Source organism: Phalacrocorax carbo, chromosome 3 (genome assembly GCF_963921805.1).
Source record: "Phalacrocorax carbo chromosome 3, bPhaCar2.1, whole genome shotgun sequence".
In the NCBI taxonomy this organism is placed as follows: domain Eukaryota; kingdom Metazoa; phylum Chordata; class Aves; order Suliformes; family Phalacrocoracidae; genus Phalacrocorax; species Phalacrocorax carbo.
The window spans coordinates 117,107,175-117,130,742 of NC_087515.1; the positions used below are offsets into that span (position 1 = coordinate 117,107,175).

The 23,568-nt window shown below is 41.8% G+C and overlaps 2 protein-coding genes across 2 annotated transcripts; one reads left to right on the top strand and one right to left on the bottom strand.

Moving 5' to 3' along the window:
- The first annotated feature begins 1,060 nt into the window (after positions 1–1,060).
- Positions 1,061–1,892, top strand: MSGN1 (mesogenin 1). Its single transcript, XM_009512656.2, has one exon. The coding sequence runs from the start codon at positions 1,295–1,297 to the stop codon at positions 1,808–1,810; it is 516 nt and encodes a 171-aa protein (XP_009510951.1). The 5' UTR covers positions 1,061–1,294; the 3' UTR covers positions 1,811–1,892.
- Positions 1,893–10,506: 8,614 nt separating this feature from the next.
- LOC104039507 (uncharacterized) lies at positions 10,507–23,352 on the bottom strand. Its single transcript, XM_064448573.1, has 22 exons — positions 23,330–23,352; positions 23,038–23,090; positions 21,384–21,476; positions 19,958–20,085; positions 19,143–19,286; positions 18,378–18,461; positions 17,651–17,818; positions 17,486–17,582; positions 17,166–17,389; positions 16,182–16,335; positions 15,898–16,106; positions 15,701–15,818; positions 15,343–15,548; positions 14,764–14,881; positions 13,796–13,965; positions 12,945–13,018; positions 12,740–12,867; positions 11,747–11,936; positions 11,189–11,330; positions 10,824–10,920; positions 10,611–10,689; positions 10,507–10,510 (listed from the first exon to the last, which is right to left on the bottom strand). The coding sequence occupies exons 1-22, from the start codon at positions 23,350–23,352 to the stop codon at positions 10,507–10,509; spliced, it is 2,703 nt and encodes a 900-aa protein (XP_064304643.1).
- Positions 23,353–23,568: the final 216 nt, after the last annotated feature.

A 23,568-nucleotide genomic window follows, 5' to 3' on the forward strand; every position in this document is an offset into this window, starting at 1 on the left:
CTTCTTTTCATTATCTATTATGTTTTGCTTCTATTACAGGCTGATACAAAGTCATGGCTGGCAGCTGAGCTGCTCGGTAGAGCTGCCGAGCTCAGTAGTTTTGGACAGTTTTCCTGGCTCCTCTAATGATTTGCTGTGTGATTTTGGGCAAGTTACTCCTTGCCTCTCCTTATCCATTTCCCCAGAGTAATAGAGATCATTAATCATCACTGTAAGCTGTTCTGAAGCCTAGAGATGAAAAGTGCTCATTATTAATGCTATTAATTTATAGGATATATGTTTTCACTTGAACAGCCTAACACATAACTTCACTGTTTCATTGAATCAGGGCTGGAAAAGGGTTTCTTTTGGCAGAAGAATGGATTCTTAGAGGTAGGGAATTTTACAGACGTAGCTCATAGTCTTCTCTTACACGTCTAATCTATATATATTACTTTGAATTAAATTTCCAAGAAAGTATTTGTCCGGGCCCAAAGTTTATACACTACTTATTTTGGAATTTTTTGAAATTATGTTTTTCCTATTCCTTTTTTCAAATGGGACTTGACTGTGTTTACAATTACAGATTTCCTTTTTTGATCTCCCAATCATGATTTAAAATAGCAGATGAATTTACAGACTGCAGGGAATGCATTGCTGTTCTTTCTTCCTTTCTCCTGTTGAAAACCAAAGCGATCCAGGGAGAAACTGCAATCTCATGAGAAGAGAAATCCTCAGAGCCGTAACACACACACAAATCCAAACAAACCATCTTTGAGTTTCACAATTAAGATACAGATAATGAGAGACTACTTCAGCAGCAGTCAGCGCGGATCAGATCATCGCTGCCATAGTACCACCACCTTCAAACGGTTACACAGAAATCAGGGCTCAGTGGCTTAAATTCAGGGTTTGTGTTAGCGGTCGTTATCTTGAAATTCTACGTCTGTAAATTGTTTTGTAAAATTGTTAATTTTCTTTTTCCTCTTTCACCACTTATCCCCCCAGTGCAACGTTACACGTAGCTGCGCAGCCTTAATTGGTTTAGTTGCAAGAAGATAATCTTTTTTTCCTCCTTTCTTGCTGTTGCCTGTTAGCTTAAAGGCTTTTTAGCTGAAGGTTGATAATTATCACTGAGAAGAAACTAGCACATCAGGAGTTCATTTTCCATCTTAGCACTTGTGGCGCTCCTTTGAACTCCTCTCGCCAAACCCACGTTCCCACTCTGTCACTTTCCTCCCTCCATCATAAAAAGGTCTCGGCAGCCGGCGGCTGGCGGGCAGAGGGCATTGCTTCTCCCGAGTGCTCCTCCAGCATGGACAAATTGCACGAGACGTTGATAAACATGGAAGACGCTTTGGGTTCGGAGCACTCTGTCTGCTTATCACCCTGGGACTGGAAAAGCACCGCTGGGGCTTTCGAGCTGCACCCCATCTCCTCTCCGCACAGCTTATCCCCGACGCCCTCCTTTGAATCCTACTCCTCGTCCCCTTGCCCGGCAGCGGCGGAGACCCCCTACGGCAGCGGCGGCGGCAGCCTGGTGGGCTACAGCCTGGTGGACTTCCCCCCCGCGTACCTGCCCAGCCCCGGGCAGGCTCGGCTGCCCAAGGGCACCAAGGTGCGGATGTCTGCCCAGCGCAGGAGGAAGGCCAGCGAGAGGGAGAAGCTGCGGATGAGGACCCTGGCCGACGCGCTCCACACGCTGCGCAACTACCTGCCCCCCGTCTACAGCCAGAGAGGACAGCCCCTCACCAAAATACAAACCCTGAAGTACACCATCAAGTACATCAGTGAACTGACGGAGCTCCTCAACAGCGTCAAGCGAGTGTAGACCCCACCTGGAGCACCCACCCCGGCATGCTCAGGGTCTTCACAAACAAAAAAGCAGCAAAATTTCTTCCTTGCCAGAATACGGTGGCGTGGGGTGCAAAGAGGAAGACGGAGCAAGAGGGAGGGAGAGCAAGGGCCGCCGTTGTACATAGGACACAATGCTGGAAGGTGAAGTAGGATTGCCTAAAAACCTGAGCTGCAGGTTGCCGAGACAGAAGTCTTGCTTTTTACTTTTTTAATGCCTTTTTTTAAAAAAAATAATAAGCTTCTGAGAAATAGTAAACCTAGTCTGATACAAAAGTAAAAAAAACAGCCAGCTGATCTTCCTAGGATTTACATATCACTGTTCTGACTGATCTTTTTAATAAGGACAATAGTAAATCCCTAGGCTTTAAACTGAATTTTAAACAAGTAAATGAAAACAACGGTATAGGAATACTAAGTGTATTGATTTGTAGGCACTTTAAATATTAGGATGAGGAAGAACATGTATAGTTAGTTCAAGTATTGTCTATTTATCTGAGTTTCCACTGTACCTAAAAATCAAGAAACTAAGTAATAGTGAGAACATCTTTTCTCATAAACAAATAAATATCAATGTTATCGTCTGTATCTTGTATTATATATCTGATTGATAGATAAGTAAAATCTAACAGTGACTGCTAAGTATTAGAAATTAAAAATAAGCAAACTGACATTTTGTGTAGATAAATTGCTGTTAAATCCTATCATCTTTATTAATATATACAGAAACATATAATATTTCTGTATTTAATGTATAAAACCCCCTTGCTTCAGTGCCTGATAAATTATCAATGACTTTTTACATCAAATTGTTAGAACAAATAAAATTAGGCTGAGTTTTCTTCTTTCTGTCTGACATGAAGTAAATTCAGGTATCAGAAAGATGCAAAGTTTTGTTCTCAAGGTGTCCTGAAACCTAGGAGGGCTCTAGTAACCAAAATGTCTCTTATTAAAAGCTGTCAGATCAGCTGTTTGCTATAGCCAGTAACAGTCTTGCAAAACACACACCTGAAACCTTCCAAAAACCAAACCAGCGAGGACATAATCTTAACCCCTAACTACCTTGACTTTCATCTGCAGATATCACACAGGTCTCACCACACCACCAAAAGATATGGGTTGCCGTGTAAATCTCATTGCAGACTGATTCATAAGACTTGGCTGTGCTGAGGCCACCAACACACACAGAGGAGCAAGACCCAGGGCTGAGTTGCGTGGAGCTCATTAAGTGAGATCAACCTTTTCTCCGTGGGGAGATGTAAGGCACGGAGAGAGCAGCAGCCAGGAGGTAACAAGCTTGTCTCACCAGGACGGATAGATCTGCATATCTGTGTGGGGCAGATGGTTGAGGTCTGTGGATACATCCTGTAGCAGAGCACCACAAAGCTAAAACTTTATTGCATCCTTCTCTCCCTCTTTTTTTTTTTTTTAATCCTTTCCATCTTCTTGTTTGTTTGGAAGGAAATACACTTTTTTCTCCAAGGCTTAAGCCTAAGCCGACTCAGTGCTCTTCTCACATGGTATGTGCATATTGGAGCAATCGGCGTGAAATCCATCAGTCTCAAAAAAGTGGCTACATTCAAATTTATGCAGGTAGCACCGTCACTCAAGATGTAACCACATTTAAGCATATCCCATATGACTCTGTTTTGTTTTAACCCATGTTAAATTTCACACAAGCTTTAGGATTTCAGCAAGAATATAAGTAGAATCAGTTTTAAAGCCCTATAAAATTGTCAAACTAAAGAAAATGTTATGCGCATATGAGATGGCAGCACTAATGTCAGCTTAGCATTCCTCAGTAAAACCTGGGCCAGATCTGAGCAGTTAAAGAGCCTCACAGACAAGGTCAGCCTGGATTATATTTTGGATTTGGCCCTCATGATGTTCAAGGGAGTGAAACTGTATCTTGCCCACAGGATCTTGCACAGAATCACAACTAAGCTTGATCCTGAATCTTTTTTCAAAGACTCTCATTGTCACTGTAAAGGGGTACCTGCTGCCTAGCACCGGCAAACCGCTAACAGATACGCAGGAGGATAGTCCTGTGATGTCGATTAAAGACCACCATCATTCACAAGTATACTGCTTTGGTAGATTGGGAAGACTTTTAACCTTTTTCCTGAAATCTTCCACACCTGAAACTACAGGTAATGACTATGCTTTTCAGCTCTTTAGCTAAGGAAGCACATAGGGTCACAGTTAAAATAGAGGAACAAGGAGTTGGAAGGATCCACTTTTATTGCTAGTTTATCTATGGCCTCAGCTGGTCATCTAGCATTGCTGCCTCAGTTTACCCATGTACAAAGACCCTGATAGCTAATAGTTTCAGAAGGCTGCTGCTCATAGGCAAGACTAAGTAATGCTGTATGCAGAGCGTCCCAGTAGGAGGTACCCTGCAGATTTGAGAAGTGGCTTATGGTCAGCATTTACCCCCATGCCAGAGACAGTGGCAGGTGAAGGCCCTGAACATGCTGGGGGAGAGTTTGTTAGGTATCTGTAGAGTTCCTCTGTCTCCCTGCAAGTCCAAGGTGGAACAACAGCTCTAAGCAATCACAGAGGCAAGGCCTCAAGTTTCAGGACATTTTAGTGCTCCTGTGACAGTGAACTAGACCTTGCCTGTGCCCACTCTATCCCCAGAAATCCAGCATCCTCTGCCATACTTTTAAATACTGTGAAGTCCAGCATAAGGTGGCTGCATCTAAAGAGACCTTAGGGAACAGGCCTTGGTCTGCCAAAAATCAGCCCCTGCGCCGCAACAGGACCAAAGCTCACGTCCAAGGAGGGGTTAGTATTCTTGCACTGTTTAAATTGATTCCTTTTCAGGGAATCTCTCCTTACACCTGCATGTGAGGTGGGGAAAAAAGTGACAGGCATATGAGTAGGAGGCAGAAACAGGTTCGGTACCTGCCTGTGACTGGCATCTCCTAGGATCTGCCAGGTTTATTTCTCCCCTCCCAGAAAGAAATTAATTCTTGCTCTGCCTGACAGAGAGATGTTCTATAAACTCCTCCTTCTGTAATCCTCACCCTTGGCATAGGCATTTCACTGATCCAGCAGAAAGTCTGAATTATTATATTCATGACATACAAGTCCCTGCTGCTACTAAATGTTGTATTTTATTTATTTTTTCAATAAAAGGCAATACAGTCAAGGTTCCTCCTCTTTCCTTTAGCCTCAGGAGTTTAGGATATTTCATTAATGTGAAACGGATCAAGTTAAGTTCCCCAGTTAAGGCTATGAGATCCAGCCTCCAGGACTACATAAGGTCCCTAACAATATACTGAATTCCAACAGCAACACCACCCTGTTCCATAGAACAGAGGCAAAAAAGTGGAACCTCAGTCTGAAAAAAATACACAGGTCACAGAAGTAGAGGGCATCTTTCACATACAAACATCTCTCAACACAATATGTTAAAAATCTACATGGAAATAAAGCTAAAGTAGCAGCCCCACAACCACTGGAAGTCCATGGCTGAGGAATTATGTTCTCCCTAAGGGACAGGACCATTTACCATGCTAAAGAGAGAGGTACAGGAGAATAAACTGGGTTTAGTCCCAGACAATGAAGTGAACTCTTCAGGCCCCAAGAGCTCTCCCTTTTCCAGGTTAGCATGTTGTTGCAATTCCTTGCTGATGTGGAGAGCAGAACATGGTACTACAGAAGAAACCGCCACCACAGTTTTCTGCTGTAATCACAGTTTTCTCATACAAGAAATTGGTACAGGAAATCATACTTCATGAGTGATACTGCTTATAAAGCTGATACTAAAAAGAGATATGTAAATACTATATATAATATATATAATACCTAAACATTAGAGAGAAAAGGGATAAAGAACATTACAAGATAATATCTTCTACAGATATTAACTGAATTTTAGAATCTCAGGAAAAACCTTGAGATACAGAAACACGGCAATTTGGTTGAACTACTGGTCCTTAACTCTCACTTTACTGATGAGATGATTACACCATCCTGCTGCTCCCAGAGTCAGTTGCTACACACTGCGAGAAGATATTTTGCCTTTTAAAAAAAGTGCTCCCAGGTATTAAAAACCCACGTTTTGCATTCAGCCAGAAACAGCCCAGACTGTGCATACACTCTTCCTGCCCAAAGACCCGGGAGAGCAGTGCAGTGAAGCAGGCTGAAGGCAAGAGAACAAGATGAGCAAGGGGCACCAAATCATCGGTGAGATGGCTGGAGCCCACCAGCTGCTTTCCTGAGCAGCTCCTCATGTTCAGAGCTGTGCCCTTCCCTCTGCTCTGGGTGAATTGCTGAGGGGGGACCAGGTGTGATCACAGAAAGAGTGCTTAAAGTTTCAGAAGCCAGAAAACAGAGACACTGTTGCCCCACAGCCATCTTCACTCTTTTATTAAGGAAGAAAAAGGCAGGGTAGACTGACAGCCACTCATAATGGATTTCATACAAGTTAACTCATCTGGTGGCAGCAGCCAGAGAGTTGGTGCTGCTGCAGAGAGTTGCTGTTGCTATCAACAGTATGATAATAGGCTCTGAGTTTCTTCTAATACCTCAAAGACCAGAGGCTGTTGTGGTGCAGCTGAAAGTATATGATGCCACTCTGTTTAGCAGAAGGCACAGTGATGGAATGGAGGAAGCCTAGTCGGTAGGCTGTTAGCCCAGGATCCAGGTGACTTATACAACTCCACTCTACTCTCCAGGGTAGGATTTCCACCTGAATTCAGGAGAGTGACAAGGTCTCTGCCCACCCTATAAGAAGGGTGCAGCAATGCGTTGCCTGACAGCAGCAGTAAAACCTAGAGAAACACCCTGAAGATGGAAAGGAGGTCAAGTTCCCCTATGGTAGAAAATGCAAGTACCTCAGAGAGAATATTCCCCCGTGGTTAAAGGATCACACATGGAAGAAGCTTCCCAGGCAAGCCCTGGCTCTGTGAGCAGCAAAGCTCACCCCCCCACCCCAAAGCAGACACACACAGTGCTTTGAAATTCTACCCTGAGGAGCACCATGTAGGTGCCAAGAGGTTTTATGGTTACACATTTGGGCTGCACATAGGTGTGCCTGGGGGAAGAAAGCCTCCTGCTAAAGGGCTTCAGCCAGTTCCTTGGGGGAGCTACTTATGTGGCAGCTGCCACAGCTCCTCTGCTGAGGGATGCCAGGGACTATGCTCCTGCTCTGCATGGCAGTAACTAAAAACAAAACAAACAAACCCAAATGCCCACCAACATCCCCAAACAATCGATAATATACCTGCATCCACCCCAGCTTCTAAAGAAGCCAATATCTGACTTATATTCCCCAATTTATTTGCCATACAACCACAAATGTTATTATTGCATTTAACAGATGGGTGGCTCAATTATGGAGAGAAGTCCCAGTTCCCAGTAATGCAGCTTGGTTTTAATGTGCTATAAAAATTGGGTCCATATGAACCCTCTCCCTGATCAAGCCCCTGAGTTTCTGCTTCTTTATGCAACATGAGCAGAGGCTTGTTCTTTTATCGTCATACCAAGTACTGTAAGGAGATCAGCTGTAAGATTCAGCTTACTTCTGCTTTAACAACACATGGCTGTCTGGGATTTGGGGCTCTAGCTAATGCTGTGTTTAGGTGCTTCTGGACTCACATGCACAAACGGAAACAGCATTTATATGGGAGTGGCGGGCTGAAGACTCAAATAGACTTCTGGCAGAAGCCAAAACTTGAACCAAAGCTTCCCAGATCATCAGATCATTGTCAGAACGTTTCCCTCTGGGTAGATGTATGTAGTATTTCCTCTTTTACTGAAGACATTGAGATTTAAAACAAAAAAGCAAGACAACTTTCTCCTTTTGGTATATTAATTGGGCTAGAAACCGTAAATGTCAATTTTCTTAATCCTTCAATATTAAGTTGTTGCTGCTTCAAATCACCAAAGCAGTACATAGTTTTCAAATACTACCCATATAATTGAATATAGACTATAGTAAAAATGAGAGCTCTGTGTTTCTATCAGTGACCAGATATAATGAGGCTACTTGTGGTACTGACTCACCATCATTTATTTGAAGTGGAAATAAATGTCTGCAGTATACTTCTATTATTGCTCCTGTTTTCCTATAAAAACAAATCACACCAGACTTCTCTTTTCCCTTAGACTTTCATCATTCACCTGTTGAAATTGTGGAAGACATTAAGCATAAACAAAGAAGATTGATCTCCTTTCAACTTGTGTTAACAGGGATATAAAAATAACATCCCAAATACCAGGAGGAAAAGCATGTGGTCATAAAATATCCACTTAAAAGCCAAAGAGGTGTTAATTCAACACTTGAAGAGGATTTTTAAAAATATATATATTTTAAATGGGTTTTTTGTATATATAACCAGGAAGGAAGTTTCTGAATTTTAGTGTAAACCGACACCTCTGAGGTGGAGTGACTATTACTATCACATCTTTACAAGATTTTACTGATTTTAAAGTGGATTGTGTCTTGCACGCTGTCAGAAAAATCTGACGAGAAGGTTTACATAAGTCATAGTCCAACCATGGAGGGGAATCTCCTTGAGTTTTCCAACATGTCAAAAAGGTAAAGGATCATCTTATCTATTAACACTTCTCATTTTACAAAATGGCACTAAGCAGAGATTTAAGAGCTGAAGAGCAGAGTCATGATTTACCTGGGCATCATTTTTGCTTTTCAACAACTCTTAAATCCCTGTCAACAGAAGAAGAATCTCAAGATATTGACAAATCTCATGAAAATAAATGAAGGTACCTCAGATGAAATTGTAAATACCAGATTTCTATTCCTGAGTCACGTTGTCTGCGGTGAAGAAAAGCATCAGAAACCTAGGAAGCCACAACTGAGGCTGAGTTAAAGTACTGAAATAGGCTGCCCAACCTCATGCTTGGGTCTCACAGCGCTTCCTAGTTGCTGCATTTTCCCCCTGCACAGCTGTAAGAGGGAAGAAGGTGGCTCAGGCTACCCAAGGCAGCCCATGCTGTGCTGGTAGAACATTGTCATGACAGATGAAGATTGCCACTCACCTATCTGGAAAACACACTGCATAACAGTCACTTCTTGTGAGAGTCAGCATGATGTAAGACACACAGGGAAGTCACCATACCACTTAAAGTGCCTATACTTATGTTCTGTTCGGTGGAAAACCCAGGCAGCATATTATATAATAGATTGTGCCTGCAGACCGAGGAATAGCTAGTACTTAACCCACTGGGTTAACACAGAGGAAAAACACCAAGCATGAAGTCACTGACCTGTCAAGTCTGCTGCCAGGCTTATAGGTTTTACATTTTCCTTTCATTCCCATGCTGACATATTTACATCTCATTCCTCAATATCACACCTTTAGTTGTCTTCTACCACAGGAGTAACAAGGTAAGACTGCTTTAGCACAGTAGCCTCCTCTATTGGAAAACAGACTTGATGCACAGCTCGGGACTTGATATGTCCCTCATTGTGAAACCCACAGAGATTTTTCTAGAAATGACAGTGAAAGACATCTGCTACAGATATGCTTAGCAGGCAACTGGAAAACAGACAAGACTTACAAATATGAGCTTGTAATAGCAGCACAAACTGTTTAGTGGGATCTCTGTACAGGTATTGTAGCAACAGAGCTACAATCTTTTAGGAACCATGTTGTGGTTTTTTTTCTCCACAAAGTGCAAATAGATTCACAAATTAGTTTCTTGCTCAAGTTAGCCTTCACAGAAATTCCCTGTAGTATAATTCTATTTAATATAAAGTTAAAAAGCAGGCACCCATCATTTTATCTTTAGCCCTAAGGGATAATGATTCATGCTAAACAATAGCTTTCCTTAGAACAGGAAAATACAATATTGAATCTGAACAGTTTTCACATCACTGTTCAGATGTGAAGAAGAAACCAAGACATTTTCCTCCCATAAAAAAGAGAAAAGAGAAGCAATAATCTGACAGGGGCTCCTAAGCATCATGTTCTCTAGTAAGGAAGAATCCTTAACACACTGTGGATAGAGTCCATGTATTAGCATTATTACAAGTCTTCACTAAAAGCCTGTTTTTCCCCTCTAGGATGTCAGCTTACTCAGCTAAGTTGTCACTGATGCTACTTGTGAATTATTTCCCCCCCAACTAGGGAAGGCAACTTGACATTGCAGAGCCACAACACTCCTGTGAGATCCACAGTTTACAGCTTTTCTGTCAATACCTATTACAGGATCAAGTATGTTCAACGCCATCTTGCTTCAAAAAACACTTTATCTTACTGTCATTAAGCTCCTTGCAATCCTTTGTTCATACTGAAGCTTTAAAAGAAAAAAAGCTCAAAGTGATTTACAATTGACTTCACACCCGTTGCCACCTTCCTCCCCCTACCCCAAACCAGATGCTTCCAACTGCAAAGTGCCCAGACACAAGTTTTGGACATGTTAGCTGAGCAGCCTAGGTCAGATGCAAGCCATACAAAAGACTAAGAGTTCAACACTGTAAAGGAACACAAGAGCAACACACTAATTTAACTTAAAGGCAAAAGTAAGCCCATACTGGTTAGCTGACCCTTTTCTCAGTAGACACCATCAATGTGTTTTCCCACTTTTGAGATGGCCTTACTGCCCTGTTCTGGGCAGGCCCTGCTTGCTTAGGCCACCTAACTACAACTTCATAAAACAAATTAGTTCTTGTTTAATCTCTGTCAGAATTCAGTGTATTCACCTACAGAGAGAAGAGACACATACAGAAGTTTGTCATGTTACAGCATAGTGTTACATGTATGCTCAGTATTTCAGTAGTGTAAGTTAAGATTGACACCTACCTCTGATAGTTGTTTTCTTTCCTAACAAGCACTGCTCCAGATGACACTTGCCCATGTGGACGTGGTTCTGCACTGCGGTCTAGTGAGACATTTCGGCTTTTAGTTTTCTGTACAGCACACGCTAGGACTGAAAGTCTTTCACCTGGCACAGCTCCTGAAAGCCTGTGCCATATAAAGATTCAGGAATGACTTAAGAAGTGCCTATTTTCTTACCAAGTCGGTGTTTCCCAGGATTGCATCTCCTTGAGCAAAGGAAGCCTGACAGCCGTTGCATAGTGCTGCAGATCACCACACTGCAGTGGAAATACAGCTGCAAGGCAAGAATATTTATATTATGTGTAGGGAGTCTTATTTAGCAAAGATCTGATAAGTGCGCTCACCCCAAAGGAGATGAACTGAACACTGCCAAATGGCTAGTCTTTATTTACTACTAATAGTGTTATGCCTTCAAGGAGGTGGCTAATAGCTCCAGGCAGCAACTGGCCAGCTGAGATGTTACACAGCATTTGCTGCATGCACCGCTCCAGGCTCACGTATCGGGACTGCTGACAGCACATGACACTGCAGAGACACCTCACCTGCTCTTGTAACAGAGTTGTGCCTTGTACAAAGGTGAACATCCTCACTTCAAATCTCTTTAGGTGCTGAGGAAATTTTACTCTTAGACTATAGTTAACTTCATGGAAGACTGTTCTGTAGGAGTCTTCACTGTTTTCACACCTTTTTGAGAAAGGGAAAGACAACTTATTTCATTTAAACCTTCATCGCTTCAACCAGATCCTTAAACAAGTCAAGGACATGGACTAGAAGAACTTCCATCTCTGTTTTCCACCAGCCATAGGAGTATGGATAGAGCCTCCCCAGTTCATGGTCCCTGTCTTTGGCCACAGTAAGGTTGCTTCTTGTTCTTTCTTTCCAGCTAGAAGCACTTCTGGCCACCCCCATAACCTGCTGCCACAAGGAGGCACAGCCGCTGTGCTGACAACAACATGTGCCCCACAGCCTAGCAGCAATTACACAGTCAGGACAAAACAATGCATCCAAGCTGATTTCTGACCTCTTCCCCTTTTCTCCCAGCTAAAGTAAGGGCCCTTGTGCCAAAGAGTTACCAAACACAGGAGGGAGGCCCTCCTTACCCGTTTATTAGGATAGGCCACTGTGGAAGGCTGTCCTGGCTTTGGGAGTTTGTAGCCCAACAGTCATGCAGGTTTAGTTCCAGTCTCGCATCTTCAGGCTGGAGCAGTTCAACTTCAAAATACAGTGCCTCTCTCAGGTATTTTACCACAGGATATTCCGATTCCTGATAGGGATCTGAATAGGATTTGTCTGGAAGAGAGTATTGATTTTAGAGTTTCCTTTTTGCAGAGTAAGTATTCACGAACTCTGCTTCATTTTTCTTTCCACTACCATTTACCCTGGGACAGTAATGATAAAATCTGGGACAACATAGGGATGTCAGCAAATGGGGATAGGATGGTAGAAAAATAAGAACTGGTAATGAAAGTAAAGTTCTGAATCCTCAGAGCCAAGGAATACAGTTCAGAAGAGAGCCATTCCTCCTCCTGCAAAAACCCATTGGAATAAGATGGTTATTCAAAACCATCTCTAGAGAAACACTTTAAAAATTATAAAAATGCATCAGGGACACTCCAGTCAGGGTGAGGGTTTGGTTCAGGCTTCAGTTAGCCCTTTCCACTGGTGTAGTTACCATTTTACAGCAATATCACATATAGCTTTCTTCTCTGACACAGGTTATGATTATCTCAGTCAGTGCTAACTTTGCTTAGCAACACTTAGGGCGTTGATAGGGGAGAGAAGCTGGTATCACACTCACTACACAAAACCTTTAGCATGACCAGACAAAGCAGGAAAACCACACTTGTGTTAGTGATGACACAAGTGTCTGTCTGATCCAAGTATCTATATACTTGACCATTTAAATGCATTCTAGAATGGAAAACCTCTGTTAGAGGCCTTCAAGAGGTTTCCACTCCATCCTTGGAGTCATCTGAACACAGTCCTGGGCAACTTGCTCTAGGTGGCCCTACCTGAGCAGAGATGTTAGACAAGAATCTTCAGAGGTTCCTTCCCACCTCAACCATTCTGTGAAGTCTAACCATAAAAGTTACCTTTAAAAAGCTTCAGTGAAAGAGCAAGAGAGCCAAACCCTGGCTTAATACTGGGTGGTGGGTTCTTCTTAGATTCATATCGCACATCAACAGTCTGCTTGATTGCATACGAGCACACAAATTTCAATCTGAGGGAAGAAGTTTAACATTATATTTTAGAAACCAAAGTATCTTGGACAATCTTATTCTAGGGAATGACACTTACTGGTATACTGGTGCATCATTGCCAGGTCTAAAGTAGAGTACATCATTTTCATATGTCATAGTTGTGCTATTGAACTGAAAGATACACATTACAAAGAGGACAGTTACATTAGAGTTCACTTTGGTTTTGGCATAATATCTACACATCCCTCCTCTTGGCTGGCAGATTGCCCTGAGCACAGTATGCTTAGGAATGACCAGAAATCACTGGCCAACAACCCTATGCCTACTGAACTAAAGCTGACTACAGCTGACAGCAATGCTATAGTTAAGAAGAAACAGATTATTAGCTAACAATACCTTGAACATGACCTAACACCCCAGAAAGGAGCGCACTGGGCCTAAGAGATCCGTTGTTTCTGTTGACAGAATCAGTGTCTAGCATAAGACGCAACACTTGCTGAAGTAAGCTGCTTTTGTGGGGACCTGAATTTGAGCATGATCTGATCCTTTGTTTTGTCTGTTTCCTATTTATGCAGTACACAGGTGACAGGAACAGGACTGACTCTAGTTTTGGGCCAGGTAGTCATTATCAACACCTCACCAGGTTTTGCAAGGCATATAAGTATATATCAATAGTGTAAACTCACACCAAGTCGATTATTAAACAATTCAGAGGTGTCAAACTGAAGACTAGTTTCAGAAAGCACCTCTGGCCTTGAAAACTGTTTTTACCAAATAAGAACTTCTGCCCAGCTGAATTTAGTACCCTCAGAAAAGGAGTATAGTTATACTCTTATAAAAAAGACAACCGTGTCCTTCTTGCAGCTTCTGCTCAGCTCTGAGCCTCTGCCAGTTCTAGTGATAACCCTATCCCAATGCACAGTAAACTTCATGTGACTAAGCCCTTACCTTTCTACTTGTTCCACAAGTGTTCACATTGAACTTGAAGGTTGCAGTCTTCTCTGTCACTAGACTGGGTTTGCACTGTCTGTCCCTTAACACAAGAAGGCTGGTGTCCAGGTCTGCAATTCCTACCATTTTTACTGCAGTAATAACCACAGTGCCATTGGGCAGGCACTCTGAAATAGAAAAGACAGTTTTCCATACAAATCAGGGCTCAGGCTCCTTTGTTTTGCAGCCTAGCACAACAAAATGATTCTGCACAGATTTACTAGCAAGTGTTTTGGCAGCTCATAAGAATTAAGTTTTGAGAAAGACTCTCTTCAGCACTAATACTTTATTTCCTTGAAGCTAACTGCCAGTAGAATGTGTACGACATTGGTTAAGTCCAATTTCCCTCACCTTTTCCCTCCCAGGTGTTCTCATGCCTCCCAAAGGGATTTTTCTAGCCAAGATATTCAGTACATTCAATCCAGATGAATAGCTTTGTAAAAAATAATTTATAAGATGACCCTCCCTACTCCTAACCCCATCCCCCCACAAGGAAACCCAAAACAAAACCACAACCTAAACGAAAAACAACCCATCCAAACAAAAAATATCAAGACAACCCCAAAACCCCATTAAGAGCTTCATGCTTTTGGAAATGTGAGGGGAAGCAGAGTTTCCCCACCTCTTTCCCCCTCTCCTGTACTAGACAGGACAGTCACTCCAATCTTTAATCTGACTTGCCTCATAGTATATTAGTTTGTAGGAAATCTGACAGGCAGGTAGGGTATCACATAAGTATAAACTCTAGAAACATTTCAGACTACATGGGCTTGTGTGGCTTAGTTATACAACTTAAAGAGCTATTAATTATATTAGCTATTATATATATTATATATATTATATATTATATAATATTAATATATTATATTATATTGTATTATTATATTATATTAGCTATTAATAGCTAATCTCCAACACGTTATTACGTATTAGCTCTGAAGGTGAAAATCTGCAGGAAACCGAGAAGTCCCTCCTATTAGCCAAGGTGATGCCATCTTTCAGGCTTAAGTGGAGCGAAGCCTTTACTCCAGAGGTCTGAAAATCCTAGAGATGACAATCACAGGTTAATCAAGAGAATAAAGACACACTGTTCAAGTAAAGTATGCACAAACTAAGAGGGCAGGTTATCACAAGCCAAAGCTAATGGTGCTTGATCAAAGTCAAATCCACAGGAAAAATTTTTTAATCTAGAAGCCAACACAATGAGCTTTTTCAGTCATTTTGCAATAGAGCGCAATACAAACTCCATTGCACGTACAGTTGCCATTGAAGATTGGTCAGCCCTACAGCACTTGCAGAATGTTTTTTTTTACTTGACTCCTTCTGTCAATATTAACCAAGGGAAATTAAAGTGTTCTTCCAAGGGCAGAAGTTAGTCCTCTATTAGTCCTTTGAAATCTATCTCAGGGGAAGTCTTATTTCATGACCTTCAAGGCCATAGTGTATCATGTTTACATCTCACAGCTGGAGCATACCTTTTAATTGCTATATGCTGGCATCCTTACCTCATAGTTCACATGGGAAGAAAGGAAAGGGACAGAGATAGCCAGGTGAGTGCCATTGTCCCTCAGGCTGTAATTGTACTTCTGTGCAGCCTCTGGGGTCAGGTGCCAGCCCGAGATGAAAGGTAGCCAGTTTTGGTCCACATTCCCATGAGTGATAATGAGATGAAGGTTCCTCCCATCACAAAATCCTCTTGCGCTGGGCAATACTGTAATATAGTCAAGAGTCAGCCAGCATGCTAGCTGTCAGAGTTTAATAGGGCTATTTAGGACTAACAGTATCCCTGGCTGAAGTAAGCCCAATTAACAGCTGAGGTCACATCCAGATTGGTAGAGTTTTGCATAAGTCCCATTAGTTTACCTGCATCTTTAACAGTGGACACTGTTATGACAGGGACAGCAAAGGTCTCCCTTGTCGGATGAGTTATGAATACAAGTGTAACATTCAGGGTGTACGCTCTTGTGTCAGCTGTCACGTACTAGGAAAAAATAGAAATAAAAATCACCAAGTGATATCAATTTCTGCACCGTGGTAAGCTGCAGTGTCTCAGTACACACCTCTTTCTTAATGCTTGGAGCATCAAATGGGACTTGCATTACATAGGCTTTGCTTCCATTAGCATATCTGATGTCATATGTTAGGTATCCATGCTGAACAGCTTCAGGTACAGCAACAGTTTCTCCCTCAATGGTTAAGTTCACAAGCTCCACATCTGGGAGGAACGTTCCCACTGACACATTCATTAGCCTTGCACTCAGATTTGAGTCTGAAAAGGAACACAACAATATTAAGCTCTTATGAGTACCGAAAGCTTCAGTAAATTCCATGTTAGGCTACTTACTGTTGGTTATACCAAGTTCTACGTGTTCAAATGGTGTTTCTATTTCCTTGACAATCGTTTGTTTGGTTAGTCCCCATTTGTTATCTTCCCACTGATGTTCCAAGAACAGGTTGATGGTGTATTTTGCCCCATGCTGTCCACTGGTCACAGAAGTCTAGAATTTCAAACCAACACACTTCAGTATAACATAATTTTACATTAAAGTTGTATTGCAGCATCTCAAGGTCCAGCTAGAGCTGAAGTTCCAAATAGTTGTCCTTCTCAGATCTGTGGCCTTACTTTTATACTGGGAAAGAATCTGCAAAAACACACTCGTGAGGAATCACAAACTTAAGAGTGGCACTTGCTTTATCACTATTACAGGCTCTATTTTTGAGTAAGAGTTTAGATTATCTCAGAAGACTTCCTTTTGAAGAATTGTCCCCCATTCCCAAGTTCCAAAGCTGCAGGGAACTACATCAGTAAAAGGGCTTCTCCTGTAACTTCCTTTGAAGTTCAGTTGTTACATTTGTCCACGATTCAGTTCACTCCAAGGAACTAAATTTAGATGTACAGTTTCAGCCCATCCCAATATCCTACGGTGTGGTGCACAAATGGGTTGTTCCCATTCTCTTAAATGGTGTGTGTAAAATACAACAGAACCCATGCGTGCTTAAGAGGTCACTTGGGACTGTCTCCAAGGAGTATGATATCATGACTAAAAGCCAGAAGCTCTGTGATAACCTGAGAAAGGAGAAAAATCAATAGTTCTGTATAGGAGTCTGTCCATCTGTGCTTGAAAGAAAAGAAAATCTTCAAAGTGATGCTTATAAGAGCTGTTTTTGATCAAGGCTTTTGGGATTTTTAATATATCCTTTCTTCCCCTTCACCCCCATCCTTCATTTGGAAAGGACAGGATGAAGAATTCTTCCCCAGGAAAACAAACAAAAAACCAAAAACCACAGCCCAGAAAGCCTGTTGCCTGCCACCTAACAAGTCACTAACCTTGTAATAGCCACCTTCTGCACCTATTGGTATCTTCACTGCAATTGCATTTAAGTCATTCAATAACACATATTTCCTCGCAGCCATTTCCTTGGCAGAGAGTTTGTGTAGATCCACACCAGCTTCAACAAGTACATCCTTAAAGTTAGTTGCTCCAGCAGAGAGTGGTTGAACATATTTTGGAACAGTCCAAATGATTGTTTTGTTAGCGTAGTCTACACCATCTTGGGGACAAGATATGAAAGCTGTCAGCTCATTACTCTAGTTGTAAGTCAGTCCCCATACGTTTAAACGCTGGAGTATGGGACCACATTTCTCACCTACAGGACACGCCACAGCAGTATCCACTACCAGGATCATCCATCGCTGTTTGTAAAATGTACTTGATCTCACTGCAGAAAAGGTAATTCCCTGAGCCTGTAGGAAGACATCTGGTTAGACCTACACATCCTGGCAGCTTTCTGGGCCAGAATGAGCATACCAACCTCAACCAGCTGAATTTGCGCAGCAGCGTATGGTATTCGCAGCAGAACCCTGGTGTCTGTAGTGTTGAGTCCATAGCCTGCACTCCAAGCATCAGTCACAAGCAGAGCCCTTTTTTCTTCTGGTTGATGAAACACTATTTGCCATATTGAGGTTTCTCCTGCTTTTGCCTACCCAGAGAAATTCATTGGCAATTTAAACATTCTGTACAAAGCAACTTCTTATTTACACCATTGAATGACTTGCTGTACTGAACTGCCCAGCAGTTTTGTTGCCATACTCTAAATACTGCTAGTGTAATACTGCTCCAGCTTTCCTCTGCTCAGCCTCTCACACACAGACAACTTTTGATATTAAGAGGATTGGAGATTAACTGCACTGCTGCACTGAAGATATAGGGTCCAAGAAAAAAAAACTCCTATCTGCAATTCACTTCTGGGCCATGAGGTCTTAGAGAAAGTTTCTGTTGCACGCTTTTTTGCCTGGAGAAGACTTAGTTTCCAAGCTCTTTGAGAAATCAGTTTCCATTTCTTCCTTGGAGACATAACCTACAGATGTTTGTATTTCTAATGTACAAGACCTCTACGCTAAAACCGCTTGATACAGAAGTTCTGCCCTTCCTACTTAAGTGCTTTTTGAATGGACATTTTATGCTGTGCAGACAAAATAGAAAGATGTTGTGCCAGAATTAGCACTACCTTTTACTAGGAAGAAAGCTTGTAGTTTTACCTCTGGAAAGGTGAGAGTCCAGTCCTCAGGTTCATCTTGAATAAAGTCTTTTTCAGTCTGCGGAACATCCCTCCTGACAGAAACCTGAAGGGGAAAAGCCTCTGCTAGGGTTTTGCTGGTGGCACTTGTTTACTTGTCTCCAGCACCCTGTAAGTCTTTTTCAGTACTTTCAGAATAGTATAGTATTGAGATGGGAGAGTAGCATTTCCTAAAGGGAGGTTGCCACCCACTTCAAGTAATAAAAAAAGGAAGAAGGCATAAAATGCTACTGTGCATAGTGCATTATCTATAGACCACTTGATTTCAGGTTCTTGTTATTTTTAGCATATCTTCCCTTTTCTGCTTCTAGCTGAAGCCCATATTCGCTTCATGGCAGAGTCCTTTTTCCCCCTGCTCTCTCTTCTCCCCAGAAGATTCAGTTGGGAAACTTCCTTCAGAAAGTACACATTTCTGTTATCAACTCAAAAAAGATTTGTTGAGGCAACATTCCATGAGTTCAGTCCATTAGCTCAACATTTTGAAAAAAGTTGTGAAATTTTAGGTTACTGATGCAGGTGAGAAGGCTATACAAGCATAACATAAATGTATTACTAAACTCAAGACACATGCTGTGCATTCACTAGTGAGCTGTTCACAGTGGGGAATTCAAGTTCTGCTTCCAATACACATTCCTAGCATCTAAAAAGCTTCCAAAGAGAGCATCTTTGAGTATTTACCTTCTTACCTTAATTTAAGTACCTTCCCATTTGTACTTCCAATACTTACCTCCATGTAGTTACTTTCACATACTATCTCTCTTGGACTCCATAGGCCATAATGGCAACTTGCACTTTTCAGATAAGCTGCAGCATTTTTCATATCAGGAGTATGCGATGCTTTGATTTGTATAGTTACCGTGAACACATCTTGCTGCATGGACACAGGGAACACTTGTTTGTTAGACCGATTTTTCCTATTTAAACACCACCTACTCTTGTGAATTGAGTAACTTACAAAATCCACCCACCAGCCTCTGCACAGAAGAGCAACTCCACACTGAAGCATTGTTTTCTCCTTGGTTAGCTACAAAGGCTATATGCCTGAAAGTGTATAGCTACGTAGCAACATAAATACTCGGAGGAGCAGTTTCAACATCTCACATAGCCCCAGAGCTGGACAAAAAAATGCTCCCTAAAATATCATTGATCTTGTGTTTTATGACATAGTGATGGTGAGCAAGCAACACAAGCAGCCGAAGCTTTTGAGCTTTTGCCCTAACACGTCTCAGGCACTAAATAATAGAGCAGAGTTCAACACAGCTGCCAGGTAGAATTTCCTATTCTTATCCAAGAGCAAACAGCTGCCCCTCAGGGTATATGTAATATGCTTCTTCATATGTTCATCTGAAGGCTGTTCAAATGCCAATACCATGGAATATTCTCAGACCTTTGGGTACCTTTGAGGAGAATTAAATAATTTTCTGCTAATAGATGTTCCAGATATTATGACACTTCAATTAATACTTAACAATAATTTGGTAATCTTTTGCATAATGGTCATATATCACAGCCCTGTACTCAAAGGGCCTATAGTAGACTTACCTCTAAGTGAGAATGGCAGCTTAGCACAGAAGCACGAAACTCAATGTTACTCCGATTGTTGTAAGTTACTGTGTAGCCACACTGTGATGCCGTGGCCTCATCTAGCTCCCAGGCTATGCCAGATTGATCTATGGGCAATTAGCGAAGACCAGTATTAATGACTATAACTCCTGCTCTGCAAACACCCACAGCAACTTGCCCTTGTCCCAGGGCTCAGCTGACCCTGCTCCAATACAGCCCAGGGCTCAGACACAAGAAAGAATTTAAGTGGTGAAAGAGCTGTACCAAAGTCCATAGAAAATGAAAAGGTAGAGTTACAGACAGACTGGGACAGGGAACAGTAGCAGCTCAAGGACTGAAGATGACAAGAATCTCCAACATGTAAAGATACTAAATCCTAAAGGGGTGAAAACCGCCATAAGCACAGAACAGTCAACAGAGCACAGGTCAGTGTCAAAGTTGTCAGGACTGACAGATGACAGCCTATCAACATCAGGAGTCTGGTCTGCAGCTGGCAGTCCCATGTTTCTGCCTGGCCAACAGAGTCTTTTCAAGGGTCTAACCAGGATGATGAGCATACTAAAACTTAGGTTGGATTTTTCTAGGCTACTAAACTGTCTTTCTGGGCTTTTTTTTAATCTCTTTTTCAAAAATGATTGCTTTATACCCCAAGTGCAGAGTGTCTTTATATATGGATGAAGATGCCTGAACAAAGAACAATATATAAGTGGGTTTTTACACAAGTTGAACATTCTAGACAGATGGATTTTCTGGACTATATCTAGTTAGGCAGCTAACTAGCATGGAGAACTAGTTCAAGGCTGAGTTTACATTTTACACATATAATCTTACGCCTAACGATGTTTGTAGCCCAAAAGTTATTTCACTCTGCCCTTCCAGGGCATTCTGTGGTGCTTTTCACTCAAATGCACCGCTTGTTGATTACTAAGCCCATAGCCAGAGGGCCCAGCTAATTTTTCTTAACTTCATTAAGAATTTATATGCCTCCACCAGGTCCCTTAGCTGTAAACAAAGAAAGTGGAGAGCCTCTAGTGCAAAGTTGGTAATGTAGTGCCAGCTTCAGGCAGTGAATTTTCAGAATAGTGTGTGCTGTTACTGGGGAACTTCTTCACCAGGAGGGAAATCCACCAGCATTAGTATGCCTAGAAACTACCATGTGCATTGTAATTTGAGTCCAAAGACAGACATGATTAGAGTCAATATTGCTATGTTATCACTCAACAAGGCTACAGCATAGGTTATATAGAAATAAATGTAGCATTTGTCTGTTACTTACAATGAGTTGCAACCTACTAAGCTCTGTGGTCTTGGTATAATCCAGGGAATTGTAGTATAGGAGGACCTCAGAGAATTTTAAACATTTAATCATGTGTAATTTCTTCTCCAAGTTCTTCTGTCAACTTACCAACCACGGAAAAAGATAAGTATTTGTCCTTGAAGTATTCTGCACTCAGTGTTATACGCAAAAGATTCCCCAAGCACTCTGAACTCATGGGTCCTGTGTTGAATGTATTGAAAGGCTAGTAAATAAGAGGTTAAAGGTAACATACAAGTAGAAATTTGTTACTTCCTGGGCTGCTTTATGAAGTCAGCACCGTAACAGTCATATTCTAGCGCATCAGGCCAAGAAGTTTTAGAGTTGTTTTTTTTTAAGCCAGCAATACTTCCAGAAGAAAAGCCAGCTCTGAAATTAGTATTCCAATAGTAACTCTCTGGTCAGCTGGCAATGCCACCTGCAGCAGCCAGTCATGGAAACAGGATTTTAGTATAGGTACAAGAAAGTACTAAATTGGTTGCCCCAGTCTGAACACCTGAAATGGAACACAACAGAAGCAAGTTAAGAAAGTCCCCCCCACCCTCCTGAAAAAGGAAAAACCTAGAATCCCCAAACCCCCAGCCAAAGGCACCCCCCAAACAAAGCCCCAAACCAACACACACCTACTCACAAGAGGAGCCACAAGCCAGCTCAGGATAGGGAGCAGCCACAACAGCTACCCATCAGCCTACCCTGTTCACCTGCCCAAGTACCAGTACCCAAAGCCAGTTGGCCTATGCTGGGAAAGGACCACACAGGAGCAAAGAGAATGGCTTGAGAAGCTCAAGTCCCAGGCTATCACTGCAGCATAAACCAGGCTATAGCTGCCAAACCTCTTTAAGGCAGGGAGCAGGTACAAACTATTCCAAATGTAGGCCTAGGGACCAGAGAAGACTTTTCATTTGACACATACTTCTAAAAAACTGGGATTTGTTGTTTGAAACAAAGATTTCTATGGTATAGTGAGCTAATGACAACTAGACCTTTTACAGTAACAGGGGCATTTCAAAGGCTGAGAGGATGCTTTTTCCTAGAGAGTTCAGCACTATACCCCAAAGGTAACCAGAGATGCCACTCCCATGTCAGAGGTGGTCATATTAGGGAATATCAGACAGATACTGGTGAACATGACTTTATTCGGCCCATATTCCAAGCTACCAACTTGATTCAGTACAGAAGCTATACAATTGCTCCCAGCTGGATAAAGCCTCCTCCAATAACTTTTTACTTTGATCTTTGTTCAATGCTAACATGTTTATACAGCACCTGTAGTGAGAAGGGCAGACTGTCTTAGAACCGGTCTCTGTATCTGCTCTTGTAGGACCAGCTGTTTTTTGTAAGGAAGAGGTTAAAGCAGACAGCAGTTTTGGTTAAAAAACCCTGTTTCTTCTCAGGCAAAGCACTGATATATTTATAGTATTTAAGAGACCTTACATATTGCATGGTCAATAACAATAACTAGGCTCAAAAAACCTCAACAACAACAATAAAATCCCGCTTAATTCATCAGTGTTTGCTACCAAAGTGAGTAAAAATAGAAACATTTGCTTAATATGATGGTACATAAACCTAAAAAGCAGCTGTGAGTAGTTACCAATAGACAACTCTATGTCTGGAGTTTTGCAGAAAAACATGCAAGCATGGCTGCCACAAGAGCTTTAGACAATTCGGAAATACAAACACAGATATCACCTATGAAAACACCTGGAAATTGTTATATGAAAGGAGTTTACAGCAGCATTACCTGATCTTGCTTGGGTCCATGTTTCAGAGATTAATATCCCTATTAATAACAACCTGTAAGAAAAGGCAGGCATTAGCAGCAGCTTCAGCAGTGACAACAGCTTGCTAACAAACTTTTGCACTCAGAAAGTTCCAGTCTGGACATTAAACTACTTTTAAGTGTAGTTACAGGTCTAGACTTGAAAATTACAAAATGGTATTTCTTTGGTCATCACTAAAAGGTTAGAGAAGGTAAGAAGGTATTTGATGCCTTAGGTAAGACCATTTACTTTCAGAAGCCATGAAGCTCTCACCTCTGCACCAGATTCAGCTCCATCGTGCATTTGCTCAGCCTCTACCTGTGGTGCTTTTTCCTTTATAGCCACACACAAACAAAAACCTCCTTCATCAGCTTTGCCTAGAAATCAAAGCTCTTCTGAATTCATAGAGTCTTAGATTAAGTAAAAAGGCTGCCACCTTTATACTGATGAAACTAATTTTCAGCTGTTTACCCCCTAACTACTGCAATTCATGTCACCTGCTCATTTGCTTC